This window comes from Chiloscyllium plagiosum, unplaced genomic scaffold, assembly GCF_037043375.1.
Source record: "Chiloscyllium plagiosum isolate Xiang-an unplaced genomic scaffold, Cpla_swu_hap1 HiC_scaffold_46, whole genome shotgun sequence".
Lineage (NCBI taxonomy): Eukaryota > Metazoa > Chordata > Chondrichthyes > Orectolobiformes > Hemiscylliidae > Chiloscyllium > Chiloscyllium plagiosum.
The window spans coordinates 1,615,051-1,634,964 of NW_028270184.1; the positions used below are offsets into that span (position 1 = coordinate 1,615,051).

The window sequence follows — 19,914 nt, forward strand, 5'->3', positions numbered from 1 at the left end:
AAATATCAGCACAATGCTCCAGCATCACTCCGATCAGACACACTCTCACTCCTCTCTCACTCTTCACCCTCCAAATATCAGCACCATGCTCCAGCATCACTCCGATTAGACACACTCTCACTCCTCTCTCTTCACCCTCCAAATAACAGCACCGTGCTCCAGCAACACTCCGATTAGACATACTCTCACTCCTCTCTCTTCACCCAAATATCAGCACCGTGGCTCCAGCTCACTCCCGATCAGTCATACTCTCACTCCTCTCTCTTCACCCTCCAAATTCAGCACCGTGCTCCAGCATCACTCCGATCAGACACACTCTCACTCCTCTCTCTTCACCCTCCAAATAACAGCACCGTGCTCCAGCATCACTCCGATCAGACATACTCTCACTCCTCTCCTTCACCCTCCAAATAACAGCACCGTGCTCCAGCATCACTCCGATTAGACACACTCTCACTCCTCTCTCTCACTCCTCTCTCTTCACCCTCCAAATAACAGCACCGTGCTCCAGCATCACTCCGATTAGACACACTCTCACTCCTCAACCTCCAAATATCAGCACCGTGCTCCAGCATCACTCCGATTAGACACACTCTCACTCCTCAACCTCCAAATATCAGCACCGTGCTCCAGCATCACTCCGATTAGACACACTCTCACTCCTCAACCTCCAAATATCAGCCACCGTGCTCCAGCATCACTCCGATTAGACACACTCTCACTCCTCAACCTCCAAATATCAGCACCGTGCTCGAGCATCACTCCGATCAGACATACTCTCACTCCTCTCTCTCACTCGTCACCCTCCAAATATCAGCACCGTGCTCCCAGCATCACTCCGATCAGACACACTCTCACTCCTCTCTCTCTCTTCACCCTCCAAATATCAGCCACCGGTGCTCCAGCATCACTCCGATTAGACATACTCTCACTCCCTCTCTCACTCTTCACCCTCCAAATATCAGCACCGTGCTCCAGCATCACTCCGATCAGACATACTCTCACTCCTCTCTCTTCACCCTCCAAATAACAGCACCGTGCTCCAGCATCACTCCGATTAGACACACTCTCACTCCTCTCTCACTCTTCACCCTCCAAATAACAGCACCGTGCTCCAGCATCACTCCGATTAGACACACTCTCACTCCTCTCTTCACCTCCAAATAACAGCATCGTGCTCCAGTATCACTCCGATTAGACACACTCTCACTGCTCTCTCTTCACCCTCCAAATAACAGCATCGTGCTCCAGCATCACTCCGATTAGACACACTCTCACTGCTCTCTCTTCACCCTCCAAATATCAGCACCGTGCTCCAGCATCACTCCGATCAGACATACTCTCACTCCTCTCCTTCACCCTCCAAATATCAGCACCGTGCTCCAGCATCACTCCGATTAGACACACTCTCACTCCTCTCTCACTCTTCACCCTCCAAATATCAGCACCGTGCTCCAGCATCACTCCGATTAGACACACACTCGCTGCTCTCTCTTCACCCTCCAAATATCAGCACCATGCTCCAGCATCACTCCGATTAGACACACTCTCACTCCTCTCTCTTCACCCTCCAAATATCAGCACCGTGCTCCAGCATCACTCCGATCAGACATACTCTCACTCCTCTCTCTTCACCCTCCAAATATCAGCACCGTGCTCCAGCATCACTCCGATCAGACACCTCTCACTCCTCTCTCACTCTTCACCCTCCAAAATAACAGCATCGTGCTCCAGCATCACTCCGATCAGTCACACTCTCACTCTCTCTCTTCACCCTCCAAATAACAGCACCGTGCTCCAGCATCACTCCGATCAGACATACTCTCACTCCTCTCTCTTCACCCCTCCAAATATCAGCACCGTGCTCCAGCATCACTCCGATTAGACACACTCTCACTCCTCTCTCTTCACCCTCCAAATATCAGCATCGTGCTCCAGCATCACTCCGACCAGACACACTCACTCCTCTCTCTTCACCCTCCAAATATCAGCACCGTGCTCCATCATCACTCCGATTAGACACACTCTCACTCCTCTCTTCACCCTCCAAATATCAGCACCGTGCTCCAGCATCACTCCGATCAGACACACTCTCACTCCTCTCTCTTCACCCTCCAAATATCAGCACCTGTGCTCCAGCATCACTCCGATCAGACACACTCTCACTCCTCTCTCTTCACCCTCCAAATATCAGCACAGTGCCCCAGCATCACTCCGATTAGACACACTCCTCACTCCTCTCTCTTCACCCTCCAAATATCAGCACCGTGCTCCAGCATCATTCCAATTAGACACACTCTCACTCCTCTCTCACTCTCTTCACCCTCCAAATATCAGCACCGTGCCCCAGCATCACTCCGATCAGACATACTCTCACTCCTCTCTTCAACCTCCAAATAACAGCACCGTGCTCCAGCATCACTCCGATTAGACACACTCTCACTCCTCTCTCACTCTTCACCCTCCAAATATCAGCACTGTGCTCCAGCATCACTCCGATTAGACATACTCTCACTCCTCTCTCTTCACTCTCCAAAGGAGGAGGATTTGGGGATCAAGGAGGGTGGGTTGCCACTAAGAGATCGGAGGTTACACCCAGCACACTGCCTTTCCTGTACGTCTACAGTATTCCCAAACACAACATTGCAGACAACATTTGCTGAAAGATTAGTCTTACAGGAGGGATAACTTATTTTAATACAGACGGTGGTTCGTGTGTGGAATGAACTTCCAGAGGAAGTGGTGGGTGTGGGTACAGTTACGACAATTAAGCGACATGACTGGGAAAGGGTTGGAGATATGGGCCAGGAGCAGGCAGCTGGGACTAGTTTAGTTTGGGGTTAGGATCAGCATGGACTAGTTGGGCTGTAGGGTCTGTGTCCGTGGTGTATGACTCTATGCCTTCAATTACCAGGTGAGATTACACAGCACAGAAGCAGGCCATTCAGCCATTGGCTGATATCCCTGGTGTTTCAGAGCATCCCCCGCACTCCCCACCATCTCATTCCTCACCCTGACCCCAATTTCTTTCTCCCCCCATCAGTTTATCCAGTTTCTGCCTTAAACATAATCCTCAGGACTCTCCTTGAGCCTTCCCTGCAGGAGTTAGTTCCACATTTTTCCCATTCTCTGGTGGGGGTCAGGAATCTTTCTCCCAAAGTCCCCACTGGATTTATTTGGGAATGTCAGATATTGATGGGGATTCCCACCTAAACTATCCTCCCACATGGTACATTCCAGAGCCCCATCATCCCCCAGGGTATAAAAGATTCTCCTCAGATCCCTCGATCTTGGCTCTGTCTATCCCCTCAGCAGGCAGGGCAGGGCAGGTTTGGGGGCAAGGCAGAACCCCTGTATCGGTGCAACAATGTTGTGGCTATACGTACACAGTGCACTCCAAATCTAACCAAGGTACACGAAGGCTTTAATGAACTGGGGATGGGGGAAGGGGGAAGAACTCACCGTAACGTTGGGAGCCAGCAAAGAAACCCCTGGTGAGGACAAAGGGCCTCTCTGTCCCGCCAGACCGCTGGATCTGACCATCTGACGTGGCCATTTGCTGTAAAGTAAGCAGAGGGAGAAGAACATTGGAGTTTTTTATTGAAGAGGTGACAAAGAAGATTGGTGAAGGCAGAGCAGTAGATGCTGTCTTGATGGACTTCAGTAAAGCGTTTGACAGGGTTCCACCTGATCGACTGGTTAGTAAGGTTAGATCACATGGGATCCAGCAAGAGCTAGCCATCTGGATAGAAATTTGGCTTGAAGGTAGGAGACACAGAGGGTGGTGGTGCAGGGATGGTTTGTGGAGTGGAGGCTGGTGACCATTGATGTGCTGCAAGGATTGGTGCTGGGTCTCCTGCTTTTTGTCATTCAAGTAAACAAGTTGGATGAGAATTTGGAGGTGTAGTGGACAGTCAAGAAGGTTACCTCAGATTACAATGGGGATCTTGATCAGATGGGTCAATGGGGCAAGGAGTGGCAGATGGAGTTTAATTCAGATAAATGTGAGGTGCTGCATTTTGGAAAGACAAATCAGAGCAGGAGTTATACACTTACACACAGGTCCTGGGGAGTGTTGCTGAACAAAGAGACCTTGGAGTGCAGATGCATAGCTCCTTGAAAGTGGAGTCACAGGTAAACAGGATAGTGATTTGGCACACTTGTCTTCACTGGTCAGAACACTGAGTACAGGAGTTGGGAGGTCATATTGCAGTTGTACAGGCTATTGGTTAGACCACTGTTGGAATAGTGTGTTCAGTTCTGGTCTCCCTGCTATAGGAAAGTTGTTGTTAAACTGGAAAGGACGTAGAAAAGATTTACAAGGATGTTGCCAGAGTTGGAGGACTTGAGGGAGCGAGCGCGAGACGGAGCGAGCGCGAGACGGAGCGAGCGCGAGACGGAGCGAGCGCGAGACGGAGCGAGCGCGAGACGGAGCGAGCGCGAGACGGAGCGAGCGCGAGACGGAGCGAGCGCGAGACGGAGCGAGCGCGAGACGGAGCGAGCGCGAGACGGAGCGAGCGCGAGACGGAGCGAGCGCGAGACTGAATAGACTGAGGCTGTTTTCCCTGGAGTGTCAGAGGCTGAGGGGTGACCTTATAGAGGTTTATAAAATCATGAGGGGCATGGACAGGGTAAATAGGCAAGACCTTCCTTCTAGGGTGGGGGAGTCCTGAACTAGAGGGCATAGGTTTAAGGTGGGATGGGTAACCTTTTCATGCAGAGGGTGGTACATGTATGGAACGAGCTGCCAGAGGAAATGGTGGAAGCTGGTACAATTGCAACATTAAAAAGGCATCTGGATGGGTATATAAATAGGAAGTGTTGCGAGGGATATGGGCCAAGTGCTGACAAATGGGACTAGATTAGGTTAGGATATCTGGTCGGCATGGAGTTGAGCCGAAGGGTCAGTTTCTGTACAGTATGACCAAAGATCACTAATATTAAACCGAAACAACAGATGGTGGTTATTCGGCCCCTCAGGCCTATCCCATCATTCATACAGCACTCGCCTGATCTGTACTTTAACTCCACCTTACTCACCTTTGTTCCATAACCTTACTAGCCTTGGTTCATCAGAAACATTTCCACTTAAATCTGAACATTTCCAATAGACCGTGAAGGCCCTGAGGTGGGCCTTTTGTTTGAGGAAGTGCTTCCTGACAGGACCCCTGAGCACTCTGGTCAAATGACAAGATTCTGCCCCATGTTCTGGTCTACCTGTACTCCAGGGAACAAACTGTTAGGATCGATCCTATCAAATCCTTTAAACACCTTGCTAACACTCACCTTTAATCTCTTCAATTCTTGGGAATTCTAGTTCAGTCTGTGGAACCTGTCCATGCCAAGTAATCCTATTAGCCCCACTGTCAGTTTAGAGACAGTGTGTTGGTATCTCGCTCTCTCCCTCCCAAGGTGCAGTCAACATAAGGGCACTGTGGTGGTGGGTTCTACGGTCACTGTGTTGAAAATGGTGGGGGTGGGGCCAATCCAGCGGGGGCTGCTTTCTCCTGGATTATGTCGAACTTCTTGAGTGTTGTTGGAGTTGCCCCCATCCAGGGGCAAGTGGGGAGTATTCCCTCACCCTCCTGACTTGTAGATGGTGGGACATGCTCTGGGGGGAGTTACTCACTGCAGGATTCCCAGCCTCTGACCTGACCTCATGGCCACCATGTTTATGTGGCGAGCCCAGTTCAGGTTCTGAATAGGTTGAATATTCCAGATATGTGTACAAGGTGAAATACTAAAGGGTCACCTGCGCTGTAACAGAGTTGGCTCCCACTCCATTACTCACCACATACAAAGCATAAAGGTTGTGAACATCTCGGTGTTCAAAGCCACCCATGTGAACAGCGTCCTTGTGCATGGTCACCTCTGGCCCATTGAACACAGAGGGCTCATTCATATCATTCCACGTGTACAGATTATCCATGGAGCCCTTATCACACAGGGTAGGGATGGGTACAGAAAACACAGAGTTAGACATTCTCAAAAGGGAAGTCCATTCACCGTAGGCATGCAAATACTTTCTTCCACTCGAATCAAGTGCACACAGAGACACAGGCACACTCTCATTTCTCTGGGAAAGAGTCTCACAGTTTCATCACCCTTTGAAGAAAGGAATCCTCATTTTCATCTGAGATGGCTACCCTCTGGTGGTTTTTAATCCAGCTTCCCCCAGTATGGATCCAGCATCGGAGGATAATTCACTTTTGTTTGGCTGGATACCTATTCACCAGCAGTCCCAAAGTTTGACTCGAACACCATTCTGTTTTGGAGTGGTGCAGCGAGTACCCTCAGGATTGCTGTTTCCGCAGTGGTGCTAGGGTTGAGCTCCGTGGACTGCCTGTGCAGTTTCACAGACCCACATTCCAGCTCACTGTTCCTGAGGCTGGACAGATATTGCCATCCAGCTGTCCTTGAACAGCAGTGGGATTTGAGGAATTCTCCCTGGTTTCCCAAAGCCAGAATCTGTCCCTCAACCAACATGTCTAAATATAAAAAAAAATACAGCTACCTGGATCTCAACCACATGACCCTTACTGGGATCTTGCTGTGCGGACAAAAAACAACAAAGGCTGCAGGGCGCCCAAAAACAGCCCTGCATTGGCTATGAAGCAACTCTGGGATGGGAGGTACAAACTGTAATTCCTTTCTCTAAAAGGAAAGGAAACATCTGAGCTGGGATAGATAACAGCCCCCTTACCCTTTACAGCAGTCAGCACTAAGAGGCAAGTCAGGGGGTTACCTGTAAAACAAGGAGAACCGAGCTTTCCAAAGGGGTGGGTCAGGGTCTCCAATGGGCTTCCACAAGCTCTGAGGCAGCATTGGGGCGTTGAGGAGCTCTGACTGACTCCCACTTTCTCTCCAGGCTCTCACTGTGTCACAGCTATCAGTGAGAACCCTTTTCCAGCCTCAGACTTTATTGTAAGGGGACTGTGAATTTGGGCAATACCAAACTGGATGTAGAATAAAGCTATTTTTGGTACAAGGCTGAGCCCAAGAGAACATTTTTGTATACTCTGTCCCTTTGTACATTTCATATCTGGATGGGGGATTTTGTCAGCTGGTTACAGAGGTGCAGATTTTGAAAACTAAACCCAACCCCCTCCCCTAGACTGAAGTTGGAGTGAGAAGGCAGGCTGTAAAAGGTAATGATAGGGAATGTTCTGACTGACCTCATACTGATCGTAAGCAAACATGCTGGCCCACCAAGATCGCATCTCCGGATTGGTGAAGTCAGGATAACCAGCTGAACCTAGGACAGACAGACAAACAAGGATTACACAGCAGGTCTGTACCTCAGACACCCAGCAGCTCACCGTACCCACAGCATCAACTAACAGCTCACACAGAGTCAGAACAATCACCCACAGCTTAACAAGTGCCAATGAGACCTGTAAGCCACTCACTGAGAGGCGATGAAGACCGAGAGACAAAGGAGAAGCAGCTCATGAACAAAGAATGCAGGGATCACCGCATACAAGACCACAGCGGGGAAGCAGTGAGCAACTGTAGCGGGTCAGATCACATACAGCAACAGGGCTCAGCTCAGGTCCCTCGGCTATCTCAGTGTTATCTCAGAGGCGGCCGGGGGTGAGATCTCAGAGGCGGCCGGGGGTGAGATCTCAGAGGCGGCCGGGGGCGAGATCTCAGAGGCGGCCGGGGGCGAGATCTCAGAGGCGGCCGGGGGCGAGATCTCAGAGGCGGCCGGGGGCGAGATCTCAGAGGCGGCCGGGGGCGAGATCTCAGAGGCGGCCGGGGGCGAGATCTCAGAGGCGGCCGGGGGTGAGATCTCAGAGGCGGCCGGGGGTGAGATCTCAGAGGCGGCCGGATGTAATCCAGATGTGGAACAATCTGCGGCACAACTTCCACTGCACCAAACCTGACCCAACAAAACCCGGTCCACCTGTGCACCCTAGACTCCCATCACTGCATTTACTGACAGACTATCAACTACCCTCCCTCTGCACAAACCCTTCCACTGTCCCATTGACACTCTCCCAATCCCCGAGCGCCACTCCCCATCTCCGCAACCACCTCCCCATCTGTTCCACCCCCTCCCCGTCTCTGTAACCTGCCCGGCCCCTCTGCCCCCTCCCAGTCTGTACCACCCCCTCCCCGTCTCTGTAACCTGCCCGGCCCCTCTGCCCCCTCCCAGTCTGTACCACCCCCTCCCCGTCTCTGTAACCTGCCTGGCCCCTCTGCCCCCTCCCAGTCTGTACCACCCCCTCCCTGTCACTGTAACCTGCCCGGCCCCTCTGCCCCCTCCCAGTCTGTACCACCCCCTCCCTGTCACTGTAACCTGCCCGGCCCCTCTGCCCCCTCCCAGTCTGTACCACCCCCTCCCCGTCTCTCTAACCCCCCCCCCCCCCCTCCGCCGTCTCTGTACACCCCCTCCAGCCCCTACATTCTCTCCCTCTTAGCCGTACGCCTTTGAGATCCGAGCCCCTCCCTGCTCCTGGCTGGCCTTACAGACACCCAGCTACAAAAACCTGGAACTGTTTCCACGATTTATTACCTTCTTTTCAGATCCTCCATTAAAACTCATTCCTCGGTTGTGCGTTTTGTCCTCAAATGATCACAACATCAAATGCAGTGTCATTTCCGCACTTACGAAGCCCGGAGCCGTTTTACTACTGACAAGGCGCTATGCAAATGCAAGTCACAATTACTGTTGAGGTCCTGATTGTTACACAGACAGGAGGAAGCTCGAGAAAGGTCTGGGCTGAGCAGGATGGACGAACAGTTACCGAGCAGTTATTGTGAACAATTACCTGGCCAACACCAGCCTTCGTAATCATTTCCATCCTTCGTCTTAACGTAGAAGTTGCGAGATTGGATGGTGGTGTGAATCTTGTAGCTGCTGTCAATCTTAATGTGGGGGTCCACTATACTGACCATCTGGAGGGGTGACATGGAGTTAGTGATCCACAGACAGTACAGCTTTCCAAAGAACAACCGCTAACCCATTATCCCCCAGCCTTCCTCATTCCCGCTCCCTTACCTTCCGTTTCTTGGCAGCCAGGTTTTGCAGCATCTCCTTGGGATTGGGGAATTTGTTGGGATCCCAGGTGAAGTACCGCTTCCCATCAGTGTGCTCGATGTCCAGCCAGATAACATCATAGGGAATGTCATGCTCATCAAAACCAGCATCTACAGTATGGACATCTTCATCGTCGTTGTAATTCCAGCGGCACTGGTGGTAGCTGATGGCGAAGAGAGGGGGCAGAGCCTGTGTTCCTGGGGCAGGCCAAGAGAGACAGTCACTAGAATTAACAGCACCTTCCAAACCTGCAGCCTCTACAGCCGAGAGGGACAAAGGCAGCAGATACATAGCAATACCAACTCCCTCCGAGTTCCCCTCCAAGCCATTCACCATCCTGACTTGGAAATATATCACTTGCTGAAAAATCCTGGAATTCCCTCCCCAACAGCACCGTACCCTATCCCTAGTCAAGGCAGCTGCTGATCCCCACCTTCTCCACCTTCCCACATCCCACAAACAAGGTCTTTTAGTTAAATCAGCAGTCAGGCTTGTGTATATCATCCAGCTCAATCAGCTCTCCAATCATGCAGCATAGGAAAAAGCTGTTCGGCCCCTCAGCCATGTACTAGCTCGCGCAATCAAACCACCCACATTCCAGTTGAACTGAGCTTCCAGTTGCATTAGCTGATATGTAGTGATCAAAATGATGCAGGAACAGAGGGACCTGGGAGGGGTTACAGGGCGCTGTACATACACTAACCTCTGGAACCAGTAAGACAGGTTGAAAAGGCTGTTTAGAAGAAAACACATCCTCGTTCCCAGGCTTTATAAACAGAGGCATTGTTTGCAAAAGCAATGAACCAGGTGGAGTCCTGTATGTCAATACTTCAGGAAGGCCATCAAGGCCTTGGACAGGGTGTGCAGGGAGATTTACTGGGACAGGACCAAGCAAGAGGGACTTCACAGCATGTGCAGAGAGACTGGAGACACTAGGATCGTTCCCATTGGAGCAGGGACGGTTAAGATGATATTTAAAGGTTGAGATTGAAAGGTCTTAGAACATTACAGCGCAATACAGGTCCTTTGGTCCTCGATGTCATGCTGACCTGTGAAACCAATCTGAAGCCCATCTGTCCTACACTGTTCCATTCTCATCCATACGCCTATCCAATGACCATTTAAATGCCCTGAAGGTTGGCGAGTCTATGACTGCTGCAGGCACTGCTTTCCACGCCCCCTACTACTCCCTGAGTAAACAAACTACCTCTCACATCTGTCCTCTTTCTATCACTTGCTAATGAGCTAATAGGGAGCGTTAAAATGAGCACAGGAATCAGGGCTGTGGTGATGGGAATTCAAGACGTAAATAAAGGTACAAAGAGGACGCGGACACAGGAAATGTTCTATTAGAAGCTCCCAAAGAGGAAGGAGTTACATTCTGCTGTGGGAGGCCAGATCATTCAGAGGTGTTGTCAGGAGGCCCATGTTCACACACAAGAACATGCTCGAGGGACACAGACAGTGCCCCTTCCTGTTCCTATGACAGTCACAGACATATCAGTAAGGCACTGGCAACGTTCCAGAGATCCTGTCTGAGCATTCACCCCAGGATACCAGCAGTAACCCAGTCAAACCCTCACCCACTGTGGCTGACTTACCGGTCAGTGAGGTGTACTGTCTGAAGACATCAAACGGAGAAGGGCCCAGGAGCAGGAAAACATCGATGATCCCACTCTCAGAAATCCAGCGCACGTCAGTCTGTGGAATTTCATTCGCCCCCTGAACATAATCCAGCATCTTCCCAAACAGAGTCTGTGGAGGGATTGAGGTCAGTGAGAACCAGAACGACTGAACCACAGGCAGTCTTTATTCACCAGGCAATAGTCTAGGATCTCTCAGATATGAGGGGGGCGGGGGGGGTTTATTGCCTTAACATCATGTGGGTGTCACTGGCTGGACCAGCATTTATGGCCCATCCCTAATTGCCCAGAGGGCAGTTCAGTGTCAACCACATTGCTGTGGGTCTGGAGTCACATACAGGCCAGACCAGATAAAGATGACAGATCTCTTTCCCGAAAGGACATTAATGAGCCAGATGGGCTTTCCTGACAATAGACTATGCTGTCGCAACATCCATTAGACCCACAACTCCAGACTGTTTTATTGAATTCAAATGCCTCCATTTGCTGTGGTGGGATTTGAACCTGGGTCTCCCGAACATTACTTGGATCCCTGGATTAATAGTCTCGCAATAATAGCACTAGGCCATTGCCTACCTTAAAAAAAAATGGAGGCATGACCTGAGTGCTAGACCAGGCTGGAGGGGCTGAATGGCCTCTGCCTATTCTAGTCTTGCTCCAAAATGGTCTTATGCTGAGCATCCATTTGAACCTGGTGGGGGGGGGGGGCCTTTCTCCTGTTACAGAACCCCTCAGTGATCCTCAATCACCTTCATCTGTACACAGACACACAGAATCCAACAACTCTTTACAATCCCCAGGAAGAACGGTCAGAGTAGACAACCTCCTTTTCCCAAAGTCTGAACCCCCTCCAGCATCACCACGTAACTACTTCCCAGCGTCCTTCTGCCATCCTACTCCCTCCGACCCACACGGAGAGCCCACAGACTGTTTGAGGCAGCTCCTCGATGGATGGCGAGTTGGGGGCTGGGAGAGACAGGGAAGGCTCCCAATTAATACCCGAAGTTCTGGAAAGCGAGGGCCTATGGTACCCACCTTGCCTGCTGTGTTGGAGCTGATGTCTACCCAAGTCTCAGCAGCATTCAGCCAGAAGATGCCCAGAGTCCTGCGGAGATTGTGCGCTAGCAGAAGAGGTACAGCACCATACAGAGCCATGGGGTTAAATATCTCGTACTGGAACACATCCAGGTTATACAGACGGTACGGGTCACCACCACTGAACAGAAGGGAAAGAAATAGTAAATATGCACACACTTCAAAACGCCAACTGTTGACTGACCTGTGGGGATCTTCCTAATCTCAGCACGGATCAGTCAGGGAGAGATAGGTAGTGTCCCTTTAAAAGCCAGCCCAGGATTTCACAGCTAATGCAGGACTTTGTTTTGAAGCATGGTGTAAAGACCATGTCATTTTATTTCCTGTATTTTGGATTTTGGGCAAAGGTGGGGGTGAAAAAAGAAGACTGTTTAAGAACCAAGGAGTGTGGAATGAATTGCTGTCCTTTTCAAAACAAGGAATTGAGATGCTGAGTGTGTTTGGGAGGGGTGGTGTTTGTAGACATCACTGCACCAGGAAGGGAGGTTTGGCAGGCAACAAGTCACTGGGGTTGGTTTGTACAACTGTGACCAGTCTGGATGTAAAAGGTCCTCAGCCCAATGACAGCTCTCTGATTGGTTACTGGGCAGATTGTGGGTGCTAACAATTAACAGAGTCCTTCAGACTGCTGGAAGGGCGAGCTGGCTTTCTCCCTCTCTGTGTGGTATCCAGAAGAAAGCCAGTTATTTCTCCTTCTATCAGTTGCTGTAAGCAGTTGCCTTCAAGAATAACAAAGAGACTTTGTAGTTAGTGTACCAACCTCCCGGTGCCTCCTGAAGAACCTAGAGAAAGGCAGTTGAAAAACAAAAGTGTGGATGAGCAAAAGGAACTTCTCAACAGAGCCTGTGCAATGAGGCTGTGGAACTGTGTTACCTTGGGGTTTTTTTGGGCAGAGGGTAAAGAAACATTATGGAGTCAGAGAGATGTACAGCACGGAAACAGACCCTTCAGTCAGACTCATCCATGCCAACCAGATATCCTAAATTAATCTAGTCCCATTTGCCAGCACCCGGCCCATATCCCTCTAAACCCTTCCTATCCATTTACCATCCAGATGCCTTTTAAATGCTGTAATTGTACCAGTCTCCACCACTTCCTCTGACAGCTCATTCTACACACGTACCACCCTCTGTGTGAAACAGTTGCCCCTTAGGTCCCTTTTTATATCTTTCCCCTCTCACCCTAAACCTATGCCCTCTAGTTCTGTACTCCCCGACTTCAGGGAAAAGATTTTGTCTATTTACCCTATCCATGCCCCTCATGATTTTATAAGCCTCTATAAGGGCACCCCTCAGCCTCCGATGCTCCAGGGAAAACAGCCCCAGCCTTTTCAGCCTCTCCCTGTAGCTCAGATCCTCCAACCCTGGCAACATCCTGGAGAGTCTTTTCTGAACCCTTTCAAGTTTCCCAACATCCTTCCGATAGGAGAGAAACTAGAATTGAACATGTTGTGCTTGTCTATATATGGCCTGGGGTTTAAAACATGGTTTCAGCCATCAGAACGTGGTGATAGTTCATAGCTGCTCCTTTGTGATTAGAATTTACTTATTTGTTGAGTACCGGACCCTTGTTGGCGTCCTCTGTTAACCAGATTCTCAGTCGGGACTGTCAGGGACTTTGCATCTTGAATTAAATAATGAACTATTGTAGTCCTTCTGGGAGTAGTGAGAATCAGCCATTTTGTGAAGTGGATCTTAACGGTGGGTCCTGTGATTATGAAGGAAAAAGGCAGCCAATTTAAACACAGCAAGCTTCAATGCATAGCGATAGAAATGACCTCATCACTGGGGAGAACAATCAGTAAAGTAAGGAGAATCCCTCAACAACTCCCTGACCCAACCTACCCTCTACTCAATGTTCAGACAACAGGCAAAAGCCTCACTGCTGGTTTCCCAGAGTCTGCACAGACAAAGTCTTTAAAAGAATCTCTGTCAGCCTCAGTGGCTGGCACTTACTCCGTGGTCTTGAGTTTCAGGCTGTCAGCATGCTCAGGAATCCCATAAACATGTTCAAAACCAGGAAGAGAGAAGTCCAGGCCAACAGAGGACGGTCCTGAAGCAGAGATAAACATGTGTGAATCAACACTGTACACTCAAACCAGACAGAGCTCAGTCCACCCTGACAGTCATCATCTGAGCACCAAACGGGACGCAATTTATGTGGAAAATGCCTGGCCACTCTCCCACAGTGCGGCGTTACTTGGACACTGAGCCAAGAATATGTTCTCTGGTCTCTGGGTGAATCTTGGGTCTACAGCTTTGGAGCAGTGAGTGTGGTGCTGGGAAGGCACAGCAGGTCAGGCAGCATCTGAGGAGCAGGAGAATCGACATTTTGGGCATAATCGCTTCATCAGGATTATGCCTGAAACGTTGATTCTCCTGCTGCTCGGATGCTGCCTGACCTGCTGTGCTCTCCCAGCAACACGCTCTCAACTCTGATTTCCAGCACCTGCAGACGTCACATTTTTCTATAGCTTTGGACACTGGGTCAAGTGTCCCAGCTGCAGTTTTTAAAATCCATTGTGGAATGTGGGTGTCATTGTCCAGCCCAGCATTTATTGCCCATTCCTAGTTGCCCTCGAAAAGTTAGTGGTGAGCTGCCTTTTCGAATGCTGCAGTCCCTACCATGGGGTGATCCACAATGCCATTAGGGAGGGAATTCCAGGATTCTGACCCAGCCACACTGAGGGAACGGCGAGATATTTCCAAGTCGGGATGGCGAGGGGCTCAGAGGGGAACTTGCAGGGGATGGTGTTCCCATGTACCTGCTGCCCCTCGTCCTTCTGGATGGAAGTAGCCGTGGGTTTGGAAGGTGCTGCCGGAGGGTCTTTGGTGAGTTTCTGCAGTGTATCTTGTAGAAGGGGGGGGGGGGAGGTAGATGAATGTAGATGAGAGGGCAATCAAGTGGGCTACATTGTCCTAGACTGTGTCAAGTTTCTTGAGTGTTGTTGGAGTCTGTACTCCATCATGCTCATGCTTTGTATATGATGGACAAGCTTTGGGGAGTTACTCACTGCAGGATTCCCAGCCTCTGACCTGCCCTTGCAGCCATGTATTTATGTGGAGTCCAACTGAGTTTCTGGTCAACAATATCCCTCAGGATGTTGATCGTGGTTAGATTGTCTCTTACTGGAGATGCTCATAGCCTGGCTTTTGTGTGGCACCAATGTTATTTGCCACATGCCAGCCCAACCCTGGATATTGTCCAGATCTTGCTGCATTTGAATACTTCAGTGTCAGCTAATGGTGCCCCATTTAGCAGAGTGTTAGAACGACACAACACGATGGAGGGTATTCTCAATGTGATGGTGGAAATTTGTCTCCACAGGGATTGTGTGGTGCTTACCCTTACCGATCCTCTCATGGACAGAGACATCTGCAGCTGGCAGATTGGTGAGGGAGTCCATTACCATCAGCTGCAGACCCAGTCTAGCAGCTAAGTCAATTAGGACCTGACCTAGTACCTCAGATATATCCAGGTCAAGTTACAAACCACCATTCCTGAAGGAAATTGTGCTGGCGTGAACGATGTAGTAAACTCAATCAAGGAATCAATATTTCACTTAACCCACCCCATGCCCCGGAACCTTAATACAACAGTGTTTGTACAGTTTACTCCCTGATCACAGAAATGAGACTGAAGTCAGGGTAGCCCCCACCCCTGCCCGAGTATTGCTCAGTGACCAGGCAGTAATGGGACTGAAGCCGGTTCCCCTGACATTACCATTGGGTTTGGAGTCAGTGTGAGTTTTAAACGTTTCCTCCCACATTGCAGACTCGTCCTCTTTCTCTTCACTCTCCTTCTGGGAGTCTTTATCTTCAGGCTGATAACGGAATATACAATTATAACAAACATATCAGATCCACGCGGTCATTTTTACTCTACCCATTCTCACTCCACCCCCACCATATTCCCTTGTCTCTCTTGTGCATCCCCCCACCCTTCAAACATACATCAACATTATTCACCTTGACCAGCGCTGTGGGAGAGAGGCCCACCCACTTTGAGTGAGGAAGTTTCTCTGGTATTCCTGATCAGATTCTTACACTGATGGCCCCCGAGACCCAAGTCGAGAGTGTGGTGCTGGAAAAGCACAGCAGGTCAGACAGCAGCTGAGGAGCAGGAAAAGCCCTTCATCAGGAATGAGGGTGTGAGCCGAGGGGGTGGAGAGGTGGCGGAGTGTGAGATAGGTGATGAAGGTGGGGGCAATGGCAATGGGTCAGAGAGAGGAGGGTGGAGTGGATAGGTAGGAAGGAAGATGGACAAGTAGGATAGATCATAAGGACGGTGTCGAGTTGAAAGGTTGGCCCTGGGATAAGGCAGGGATCGGTCCCTGAGATCTAAAAGAGGAACATTCTTGCTGTGTCAGCACATGATCTCTCAGCTCCCAGACACAAGGTAAGGTCAACCTGACAGCTATCTACAAGACCATAACTAGATGGGACAGTGCCTTCACTGACACACCAGGGAATGTGGACAGACGTTGAAGTGCAGAAGTGGAGAATGTCTGGCTCTCACCAGTCAACTTCTACACTGCATGATGAAGGTTTACTTCCAAGACAAAACCAGACCAGGGCAGGGCAGGGATGATAGAATCCCTACAGTGCTGACAGAGCCTATTTGGCCCATTGAGAGTCACCCTCCTTAATTGATCCCTGTATTTCCCATAGCTAATCCACCTAGCCTGAACATGAAGGACACTTTAGTATGACCAATCCACTCTAACCTGCACACCTTTGGATTGTGGGAGGAAACCCACGCAAACATGAGGGGAGAATGTGCAAACTCCAAACAGACAGTCACCCGAGGCTGTATTGAACTAGGGTCCCTGGCACTGAGGCAGCAGTGTTAACTGCTGAGTCGCACGCCCCCACCCCCAACCCTGAATCATACTGGATAAAGACAACACAAAGGCACTAGACTCTTCCAGTATGAAAGGGGCATAGGCAGTGTTGAGGGGCTTGTGGGTGAATTCTCCAGGATACCCTGGGTTTCAGTTCCCTGTAAGTAGTAGAGATTGCGTAGGAAGTGCCTGCTTGGGCAGCAGTGGGTATTAGGAGAAGTCATTTCCTGCAAAGCAGAAGGTATGAACAGCTTGTTCTGCACATATTTACCATGGGAGCGTGGGCACATGTTTACCATCGCTTAGACATACAGGGGCATGGGCACACGCGTGCACTCACACACAGTGTCCTGCAGCTACCACTTACCTTCTCCAGTGTTCCTTCATCAGCAGCCTCGCTCTCTCCCTTCACCTCCTGATCCTCCACAGTCTCCTCTTCCTTCTCCTCACTAAAACACAGGAAGGTGAAACGATACAGTCCTGCAGCTTTACTCTCACCCTCACATCCCAGTCTCCTCAGATTTCTAGCACAGAGACAGCTTTAACCAGATGGCAGTTTTTTTAGGGGCAGCGGGTGACAAATTCTTGACTGACTAGCGAGTCAGAGAGTGTCAGGGATAGCAGGGTAGGTGGCAATGCAAGGCAGTGACCGGACTGAAAGGCTCTGGAGGGGCTGAGTGGCCTACTCCTAATTTGTATGATATTCTAAACTGCAGGCTCCATGAAAGGAGCTAGTAACATCCTTTCCTGCATCCCATTCTCTCAAATGGTCGCACAAGCTAAACAGCGAGAGTGAATGGCAGCCTGTACATGCACAGCGACAAAGTCTGAGGTTTTCAGAACCTAACACCACAGGAGGGGAGAGAGAGTGGGCTCAGGATCATGGCTCCAGCGCCAGCTCATTTTCTGACAATTTACCAAAACCCTCAAGCTGGGCCTTGGGACAGACCTCCGAGAACCCAAGCCCGAGCACTTGGTTCTGAAGTGACAGAGCAGGGAGGGAGACGGAACCTACTGAATCAATGCTGTCCCCATTACATGTGCCAGCCGTATACATTCCAGCCCACATTCATGATAATCGCTTCAGTCCCTGATGAAAAAGACAAAGCAGGCGAGAAAGAAATTTAATCTGAAACGTATCTGAATGTCCATTTTAATAATTGTCAAACAGACCAGGTAACAATCCAAATCAATATCCAGCTGGCTTGTATCATCGCTGGGTCATAATTTACAGTCCACAGGCACTTTCAGGTCACCATATTGCTAAACGGAGTAAGTGACTAGCAATTCACAGCAAACGCTAGCTGCACCAGGGAAGAGGAGGTGAGAGGAGGGTAGGTTTGGAATCCAACAGTATACCCTGACCATTTAACTCTGCTGCAGTTGAGTGCATTGTGACTTCTAATTCTTGCAGATGCTGCAATGAAGGCAGAATAGATTCACGATGTTCCTACTGCTGTTAGGATGTGCCTGCTGATTACGTCTCAGAGTGAACGAGAAATACACCTCCTCCCCCTCCGCACCCCGCCCAGCGATATCAAACCACACATACACCTCCCCACCCTCCCCACCCCACCCAGCGATATCAAACCACACGTACACCTCCCCCCCTCCACCCCACCCAGCGATATCAAACCACACGTACACCTCCCCCCACTCCCCACCCCACCCAGCGATATCAAACCACACATACACCTCCCCCCCTCCCCCACCCAGCGATATCAAACCACACATACACCTCCCCCCCTCCGCACCCCGCGATATCAAACCACACATACACCTCCCCCCCTCCCCACCCCACCCAGCGATATCAAACCACACATACACCTCCTCCCCCACCCCACACCACCCCGCGATATCAAACCACACATACACCTCCCCCCCCTCCCCTCCCCACCCAGCGATATCAAACCACACATACACCTCCCCCCCCTCCCCTCCCCACCCAGCGATATCAAACCACACATACACCTCCCCCCCCTCCCCTCCCCACCCAGCGATATCAAACCACACATACACCTCCTCCCCCACCCCACCCCACCCAGCGATATCAAACCACACATACACCACCTCCTCCCACTCCCCTCCCCACCCAGCGATATCAAACCACACATACACCTCCTCACCCTCCCCCTCCCCACCCAGCGATATCAAACCACACATACACCTCCCCCCCCTCCCTCCCCCCACCCAGCGATATCAAACCACACATACACCTCCCCCCCCTCCCTCCCCCCACCCAGCGATATCAAACCACACATACACCTCCCCCCCTCCCCACCCCACCCAGCGATATCAAACCACACATACACCTCCCCCCCCTCCCCCCCCCCACCCAGCGATATCAAACCACACATACACCTCCCCCCACTCACCTCCCCACCCAGCGATATCAAACCACACATACACCTCCCCCCCTCCCCACCCCCCAGCGATATCAAACCACACGTACACCTCCCCCCCTCCCCACCCAGCGATATCAAACCACACGTACACCTCACCCCCCCCACCCCGCGATATCAAACCACACATACACCTCCCCCCCTCCCCACCCAGCGATATCAAACCACACGTACACCTCCCCCCCTCCCCACCCAGCGATATCAAACCACATGTACACCTCCCCCCCTCCCCACCCAGCGATATCAAACCACACGTACACCTCCCCCCCTCCCCACCCAGCGATATCAAACCACACGTACACCTCACCCCCCCCAACCCCGCGATATCAAACCACACATACACCTCCCCCCCACCCCACCCAGCGATATCAAACCACACATACACCTCCCCCCCACCCCGCCCAGCGATATCAAACCACACATACACCTCCCCCCCACCCCGCCCAGCGATATCAAACCACACGTACACCTCACCCCCCCCACCCCCCCCACCCCCCAGCGATATCAAACCACACGTACACCTCCCCCCCTCCCCACCCCGCCCAGCGATATCAAACCACACGTACACCTCCCCCCCTCCCCCAGCGATATCAAACCACACATACACCACCTCCTCACCCTCCCCCTCCCCCCCCCAGCGATATCAAACCACACATACACCACCTCCTCACCCTCCCCCTCCCCCCCCAGCGATATCAAACCACACGTACACCTCCTCCCCCTCCGCACCCCGCGATATCAAACCACACATACACCTCCCCCCACTCACCTCCCCACCCAGCGATATCAAACCACACATACACCTCCCCCCACTCACCTCCCCACCCAGCGATATCAAACCACACGTACACCTCCCCCCTCCCCACCCAGCGATATCAAACCACACGT

The 19,914-nt window shown here is 51.1% G+C and overlaps 1 protein-coding gene across 1 annotated transcript in view; it reads right to left on the bottom strand.

Annotated features, from left to right (window-relative positions):
• Window positions 1-3,424: 3,424 nt before the first annotated feature.
• LOC122543974 (neutral alpha-glucosidase AB-like) overlaps window positions 3,425-19,914 on the bottom strand; it is a 58,510-nt gene continuing 42,020 nt past the window's right edge. The window contains exons 8-17 of the mRNA XM_087983586.1: window positions 16,992-17,073; window positions 15,505-15,604; window positions 13,737-13,833; window positions 11,722-11,902; window positions 10,645-10,798; window positions 9,005-9,240; window positions 8,775-8,901; window positions 7,176-7,255; window positions 5,792-5,935; window positions 3,425-3,559 (exon numbers count right to left, since the gene is read on the bottom strand). Coding sequence (XP_087839712.1) covers window positions 3,425-3,559; window positions 5,792-5,935; window positions 7,176-7,255; window positions 8,775-8,901; window positions 9,005-9,240; window positions 10,645-10,798; window positions 11,722-11,902; window positions 13,737-13,833; window positions 15,505-15,604; window positions 16,992-17,073 — 1,336 coding nt within the window. The remainder of the gene's footprint in view (window positions 3,560-5,791; window positions 5,936-7,175; window positions 7,256-8,774; window positions 8,902-9,004; window positions 9,241-10,644; window positions 10,799-11,721; window positions 11,903-13,736; window positions 13,834-15,504; window positions 15,605-16,991; window positions 17,074-19,914) is intronic.